The sequence below is a fragment of the Vicugna pacos genome, chromosome 10 (genome assembly GCF_048564905.1).
Source record: "Vicugna pacos chromosome 10, VicPac4, whole genome shotgun sequence".
In the NCBI taxonomy this organism is placed as follows: Eukaryota; Metazoa; Chordata; class Mammalia; order Artiodactyla; family Camelidae; genus Vicugna; species Vicugna pacos.
Window position 1 is genome coordinate 37,558,069 of NC_132996.1, and position 8,649 is coordinate 37,566,717.

The 8,649-nt window shown below is 34.9% G+C and overlaps 1 protein-coding gene across 2 annotated transcripts in view; it reads left to right on the forward strand.

Annotated features, from left to right (window-relative positions):
• Positions 1-731, forward strand: part of INSC (INSC spindle orientation adaptor protein) — a 120,341-nt gene extending 119,610 nt beyond the window's left edge. For both annotated transcript variants that reach the window (XM_031681163.2, XM_072970793.1), the window contains one exon: positions 122-731. In XM_031681163.2, the coding sequence (XP_031537023.1) occupies positions 122-250 (129 nt within the window). In that variant the 3' untranslated portion in view covers positions 251-731. The remainder of the gene's footprint in view (positions 1-121) is intronic.
• The last annotated feature ends 7,918 nt before the right edge of the window (positions 732-8,649 follow it).

Below are 8,649 nucleotides of genomic sequence, written 5' to 3' on the forward strand. Positions count from 1 at the left end.
GATGATCAGCCCAAGTTGGCTGGTAAATGAGCCACCTTCTGAAATACATCTCTCAGGGCAGTTGAGGGAAATACTTACACATAAACAGGGCCCAATCTGATTTCTTCTGTTCTCTCCCCAGGCTGCTCTGCGGAGATTGGCCGGGGTCTGCCCTGAAGGCCTCCAGGACTCTGACTTCCAGCAGCTGGTTCAGCCCCGGCTTGTGGACTCTTTTTTACTTTGCAGCAACATGGAGGAGAGTTTTGTGTAGCAAGTGTGGGAGAGGAAAGGCTTTCGGCCTCCTTCTCAACCCCCTGGTATATACCTGTGAATACACCTGCCTACACTCCAGCCCCCTCACCTCCCTATTTATACTTAATTTATTTTTTACGTGAAATGAACAGAAGGCTAAATATTCTAGCAACATCATCAGGTCCTTGGGAGTCTTTTTTGTTTTTATTTTTTGACTTCTGTGACTTTTCAGTTGCAGGTGTTGAAATGCATAATGGCTGACATGACAGGTTGTCATGGCGATTTCACTTCATCTTGCTTTCTCTACTCTCACTATACAATCTTGCCTAATTTTTTAAAAAACTTGAGAACCAGAGTATTTTAGCTGCCCTGCAGTTTTTTTTTGTTAAAGTTGGATTTGCTCTTTCTAAAAATTTTTAAATGAACTTCATAGTTGGACAGAATATACTAGAAGGATATTCTAGTTTTATTCTTTAATAAATAAAATCATATAAAATGTGTCTTGGATTCTCTGATTAAATTATGTCGTGGACTAACTTCTCACTTCCCAAGGTTTCATGCCATAAAAACTTTCTCAGCTATTAAAAGTGCATAGAAAGTTTTATTGCTTTCATAGCTGCATAAATGGATCAGGTTCTGAGTGATTTACGGAGAAATCAAAAGATTTCCAAAGCCTTAGGAACTCAGTTTCCCTTCGCTTGCTCTACTGTAAACTCATGGTAAATGGTATCCTCAGATGAAGCTTTAGTGAAAAATACCTATTAAAAGTATACTTGAAAGTAATGGGGTGCTGGAGCTGGCTTATGTCAACTCACAACGGACAGCTGTGAGGATTTCTTCTCAACTCCACATTCAATGATCCCATTTGGTAACTTGTAGTTGGCAATAGTGACAGTATTTGCACCACAGAAATTGGCAGATGCTACAAATCAGAGCCTTTGTGTTTTTTTCAGAGAGCTTATTTACCAATATTATTGCTTAGAAGTATCATAAAAATCTGTGAATCTTTCTGAAGAATTTAATACCATCATATTATATGATTTTATCACAATTCAAGAAATATTTAATTCCATAACATCAAGAGACTAAAAGAGAAAAAATTATATGATCACATCAATAGATGCAGAAAAAGCATTTCACAAAATACAAGAGTTCATGATAAAAACTCTCAGTAAACTAGGAATAAAGGAAAATTTCCTCAACTTGTTAAAAATATCTATGAAAAACCTATATAGCTCACATCATACTTGAAGTTTTCCTACTAAGAAACACAGAGCTTTCACAAAAGATCAGGAACAATCAAAGATGTCTCCTCTCATCACTTCTTTTCAACATTGTACTGGAGATTCCAGCTAATGCAGTATAAGAAAAGGAAATAAGAGATATACAGATTGGGAAGAAAGAAATAAAACTGTTTTGTTCACAGATGACATGCTCATTGATGTAGAAAATCTGAAATAATTGACCAAAAAAAAAATCCCTATTGGAACTAATAATCAATTATAGCAAAGTTGCAGGATACCAAGTTTATATGCAAAAGTCAACTGCTTTCTTGTAAACCAACAATGAACAAGGGGAATTTGAAATTAAAAATACATTATTGTTCATTAGCACCATCCCCCAATGAAATAGTTAGGTATAAATCTAACAAAATATATACAAGGTCTGTATAAGGAAAACTAAAACATTCTAATGAATAAAATAAAGGAAGAACTAAATAAATGGAGAGATATTTCATGTTCATGCATAGGGAGACTCAATATTGTCAAAATGTCAGTCGTTCCCAAAATTATAGATTCAGTGCAATCCCACTCAAAACCCCAGCAAGCTATTTTGTAGATATCAACAAACTGATTCTAAAGCTTACACAGGAGGCAAAAGAGTGAAAATAGTCAACACAATATTGAAGGAGAAGGACAAAGTTGGAAGACTGACATTGCTTGACTTCAAGACTTACTATAAAGCTACAGTAATCAAGACAGTGTAGTGTTGGTGAAAGAAAAATAGATGAATGGAACAGAATAGAGAGCCCAGAAATAAAAGCATGCCCCCCGCCCCATAAGTGTAGTCTATTGATCTTTGACAAGGAGCAAAGGTAATACAATGGAACAAAGGTAGTGTCTGCAACAAAAAAAAAAAAAAAAAAGAAAGAAAGAAAAAAGAAAAAGAATCTAGATACAGATCTTACAACTTTCACAAAAATTAACTCAACATGGATCACAGACCTAAGTGTAAAACTCAAAATATAAAACTCCTCAAAGCTAACATGGGAGAAAATCTAGAAGACCTTGGATATGACAATGACTTTTTAGATGTAACACCAAAGCTGCGATTCATGAAAGAAATAATTGAAGAGCTGGACTTCATTAAAATTACAAATTTCTGGCCTGCAAAAGACAATGTCAAGAGAACGAGCAGATAAACCACACACTGGGAGAAAATTGATTTTGCAAAAGACACTTCTGGTAAAGGCTTGTTCTCAAAAATATACATATAACTCTTAAAACTCAACAGTAAGACAAACAATTTTAAAAATGGACCAAAGATGTTAATAGATACCTCACTAAGGAAGATATACAGATGAAAAATGAGCATATATAGGTGCTCAATATCATATGTCATCAGGGAAATGCAAATTAAAACAATAATGAAACACTACTACAAACTTATCAGAATGGCTCAAATCTAAAACACTGACATCAAATACTGGTGAGGATGTGGGACAACAGGAATTCTCATTCATTGCTGGTGGGAATGAAAACTGTATCAGCCACTTTAGAAGACAGTTTGTGGGTTTCTTACAAAACTGAACATATTCTTACTATACAAAAGAGCAATTGTGCTCACTGGTATTTACCCAAAGGAGATGATAAATTATGTCCACACAAAATCCTGCACGTGGATGATTCTAGCAACTTTATTTATAATTGTCAAAACTTGGAAGAAGCCAAGGTGTCCTTCAGTAGATGAATAGAAAAATAAACTGTGGTACATCCAGACGATGGAATATTATTCAATGCTAAGAAGAAAGGATCTATTAAGGTGTAAAAAGACATGGAGAAAACTTAAGTGCTTATTACTAAGTGAAAGAAGCCAATCTGGAAAGTCTCCATACTGTATAATTCCAGCTATATGATATCCTGCAAAAGGCTAAACTATGGAGACAGTAAAAAAAAAAAAAAACAGTGGTTGTAGGAGTTGGGATGAGGAGGGAAGAATAGGGAGAGCACAGAGAATTTTTAGAGCAGTGGAAACTCTATGACACTATAATGATAACGACACATCATTATGCATTTGTCCAAACCAATAGCATGTACAAAATCAAGAATGAACTGTAATGTAAACTATGGAGTTTGGGAGATTATAATGTGTCGATGTAGGTTCATTGATTATAACAAGTGTTCCACTCTGGTGGGAGATGTTGATAATGGAGCATGCTATGCATGAATGGGGGCACAAGGTATATGGGAAATCTCTGTGCCTTCACCTAAATTTTACTGTGAACCTTAACAATAAAAAGTCTTAACAACAACAACAACAACAACAACAATAATAATAGAATTGAGCAAGATATATTCAAAGTCATGAAAGAGAGAAAAATCTACAACCTAGGATATTCTACCCAGAGAGATTATCATTTAGAATAGAAGGAGAGAAAGAATTTCTCAGATAAGCAAAAATTAAAAGAATACAGCAACACACAACCTATCTTAAAAGAAACATTGGAAGGTCTTCTCTAAATAGAAAAGAAATAAGAATGTATAGAAAAGAGAAAAATCACAGTGGGAAATGCAATGATAACTACAATGAACAGCAAAAGAATAAACATGAAGATGTAAGTGAGGACATTAAAATCATAAAATGTGGGGGAGAGGGGTAAGAAAAATGCACATGTTTTTTAAGAATGTGTTTGAGTCTGTATGATAACCAATCTAAAACAAGGAGATAAGTAATGGGTTAATATACTTGAAAAATAGGGTAACCACAAATCGAAAACATAGAGTCACAAAAACCGAAAAAGAAAAGAACTCAAGCATAATACAAAAGAAAATCATCAAAACACAAAAGGAAAAACAAAAAGAAAAAGGAAGGAAGAAGAAATACAAAATCAACTGGAAAACAAGGTTTGAAATGGTAGTACCCACACACCCATCAATAATTATCTTAAATGTCAATGGACTAAATGCTCCAATCAAAAGACAGAGTGGCAGACTGGATAATAAAACAAGAGCACACAATATGTTTCCTACAAAAGACCCACTTTAGGGTGAAGGACACACAGAGATGGAAAGTGAGAGGATGGAAAAAGATTATTTCACACAAATGGAAATGACAAGAAAGTAAGGGTAGCAATACTCATATCAGACAAAATAGACTTTAAAACAAAGGCTATAAAGAAAGATAAAGGACACATATAATGATAAAATGAGCAATATAAGAAGAGGATATTACATGCATTAACATATACGCACCCAATATAGAACACTTAAATACGTAAAACAAACACTAACAGACGTAAATGGAGAAATTGATGACAATACAATAAAAGTAGGAGATTTTAACACCCCACTAAAATCAATGGACAGATCTTCCAGACAGAAAATCAATAAGGCAACAGAGATATTAAGTGACACAATAAAACAGTTAGATTTAACTGATATTTTTAGAACATTATATCCATTTTAGAAACAGTATATACATTATTTTCAAGTATGTATGGAACACTCTCTAAGATAGACCACCTGACCAAGGAAGTGAAGCCTTATATGCAGAGAACTACAAAACATTGATGGTGTATATCAATTAAGTATATATCATTGTGGTATATATATATATATAAAATGAAATACTACTCAGCCATAAAAAGAATAAAATAATGTCATTTGCAGCAACTTGAATGGACCTAGAGATTGTCATACTAAGTGAAGTAAGTCAGACAGAGAAAGAAAAGGACCATATGACATCACTTACACGAGGAGTCCTAAAAAAATGGACACAAATGAACTTCCTTAACAATACAAAGACAGACTTACAGACATAGTAAACAAACTTGTAGGTACTGGGAGTGGGGAGCGGAGGGATAAATTGGGAGTTCGGGATTTGCAGATACTAACTACATTGTGTATAAGATAGATTAAATAGCAAGGTCCCACAGGGAATTATATTAAATATCTTGTAATAGCCTATAATGAATAAGAAAAGGAAAACATATATATGTATAACTGAATCACTATGCTGCACACCAGAAATTAACACATTATAAACCAACTACATGTCAATGAAAAAAATGATATGAAATTATAAGTTAGAAATATGTTAGAAATATGCATAATAGGTGATTTACTAGCACTAAATATGCGGCGGAACATTCACCATCATTTTTGTTTTAAATGAAGATTTGCAAATGAAGATTATCAAAGTGACAATTCAGTTTTTTCAGTTAGAAAAATAAAAAAATCAAAATCCAATGGAGAGACAACCATATAACTGATAGATTTGACCACACAAAATTTATAGTCTCAAGCATTCCCGCAAATATATCTATACTTGCATAAGAGAACCAAATTGCAAGCAGCCATCTTGTGGGAAAAAAACAAAAATCAAAAAACTTGCATTTCTTTTTTTGAAAGACTGATCAAAGACAGGAATGCAAGCATTTCAACCACATTATACAAAAGGAAAGGACTCTCACAATTTTTGATCTAGGAAGTAAATTGCTAACAAACACACATCTATGTATAGCACCACAAGTAATAAAATACTTGCAAATTAAAGGTCTTTAGCATACCCCTTTTCACATATTAAATACATAACTTTAATGTTGAGAATCCAGAGTGAGAGCAGATACTGTGATATGTGTTTCAAGAAATGCTGTTGCTGGGATGTATTTGCCTGCATATTCTGGCTGGGATGGTCCTTATTAATATTGAAAAAACTAAAAATGCCCAGCATAAGATAAAAAGAAATGTCCCCACTTCACTGTAAAAAAAAAAAAAAATCAAAAAATGGGCAGAAGACCTAAACAGACATTTCTCCAATGAAGACATGTAAATGGCCAATATATACATGAAAAGATGTTCAGCATCACTAATTATCAGAGACATGCAAATTAAAACTACAAAGAGGTGTCACCTCAAACCAGTCAGAATGGCCATCACTAAAAAGTCCACAAATGAGAATTGCTGGAGAGGATGGGGAGAAAGGGAACCCTCTTACACTGTTGGTGGGAGTGTAGTTTGGTGTAGCTGCTATGGAACAGTATGGAGATTCCTCAAAAAACTGAAAATAGATTTTCCATTTGATCCAGCAGTCCCTCTCCTGGGCATCTATCCAAAGCGAACTCCAATTCAAAAAGATACATGCACCCCAATGTTCACAACAGCACTATTTACAATAGCCAAGACATTGAAGCAACCTAAATATTCATTGACAAGTGACTGGGTAAGGAAGATGTGGTGTATATACATATGGAATACTACTCAGTCATAAAAAAGAATGAAATAATGCCATTTGCAGCAACATGGAAGGACCTAGAGATCATCATACTAAGTGAAGTAAGTCAGACAGAGGAAGACAAATATCATGATATCACTTATATGTGGAATCTAAAAAAAAAAAAGACACAAATGATCTTATTTACAAAACAGAAAGAGACTCACAGACATAGAAAACAAACTTATGGTTACTAAAGGGGAAATGGGGGGGCAGAGGGATAATTTAGGAGTTTGGGATTGGCAGATACAAACTACCATATACAGAATAGATGAACAACATGGTCCTACCATATAGCACAGGGAACTATATTCAATGGCTTATTGTAACTTGTAATGGAAAAGAATATGTATATAGTTACATGCATAACTGAATCACTATGTTGTACACCAGAAACAAATATAACATTGTGGATCAACCATACTTCAATTTGAAAAAGTGGGAAAAAAGAAATTAAGAAAAATTATTACAAAATAATGGCTGTAAAGAAAAACTTTAAAATGACACAAATGATCTAATTTACAAAACAGACTTGCAGATACAGAAAACAAACTTATGGTTACTAAAGAGGAAAAGTGGGGAGGAATAAACTAGGAGTTTGCTATTAGCAGATACAAACTACTATCAGAATAGATAAAAAAACAAGGTCCTACTGTATAGCACAGGGAACTATATTCAATACCTTGTAATAACCTATAATAAAAAAGTATATATATGCATAACTGAATCATTATGCTGTATACTGGAAACTAACACAACATTGTAAATCAACTATACTTCAATAAAAGAAAACAATAGGAAGGGAAGATCTAAAGCTGAGGGGATGGAGAGCCTCTCCAATGGCATTGGAACACAAATGACAACTTCCATAAGATCCTCTGTGAGAGCATTCTCCCCTCTGGGGACCTGCAGCTCCATCATGCCTTCTTTTTGGCTATATTAAACTTCAGAATAATTACTGTCCCTTTAACAATATCTTTTGTAACTCCCACAGGTTCATAGCTTGAAGAGATGATGTTACACAGAAAGGAAACTTTATTAAAAAGCAAAAGAAGAGGAGGAAGAAAAGAAAGTTGAACACAGAATAGGAAACTCAGGCTGAAAATTTGAAGGGTCTTTTTTTTTTAAATAATGTTATTCAGAAAGGTGGAACTTTTGAAAAAGAACATTTAAAAGAGGAATGAAAGGATGACATTAAGCTGTGGATGGAATTTTATAGTTAAAACCCATAGGTGATGGGATAAAGCCCTGCCCTTCTTCTGGAGGCTGTAAAGGGCAGAGCAGGCAGGATGACGTGGTGACTTAGCCTCAACTGATGAGAGCCTCAAAGTCCCATCATTTTATAGCATTTTACAGCAGCCTGGAGCATGGACTGTGTGCTTGGCCATATCTGTGAGCAGCTTCTGGGCTTCTGGTGGCTGCCGTAACCAGGCTCCAGGCCAGAGAATCCTTCTCTGGGACTCAGAATAAGACCTCAGTGGCTCCGTTTGAAATTTGCCCCAAGATCGGAGCTAATGCTGATCCTTTTTTAGTGACTGCCTCCTGCATGCCGTCATTTTCCTATGTGTTACCTCTTTTAAGTCTCACATTTGTGAGCTAGTTGCTATTATTTAGATTCCCATTTTTGCCCTCCTTTACAGATGGGGAAACTGAAGCTTGGACAGTTTAAGCAGATTGTCAAAATCAAATAGTTAATACTAAGGTAGGGATTGAAACCACATCTCTGACTTCAGAGGCTAATTAGGAGGAAAGCAGGAACTTAGTGCCAGATACTTACTAGAGGGTTAAGTATGGCTCCGGACCTATGCGGAACAATCATCCTCTGACAAACATGGGCCCAGGAAGGAAAAATAAAAACGAATAAACGTTTGAATTACCTGTGAATTTAGACTAGAGGGTGGTGGGTTAGTTGTCAGTAAACCAACC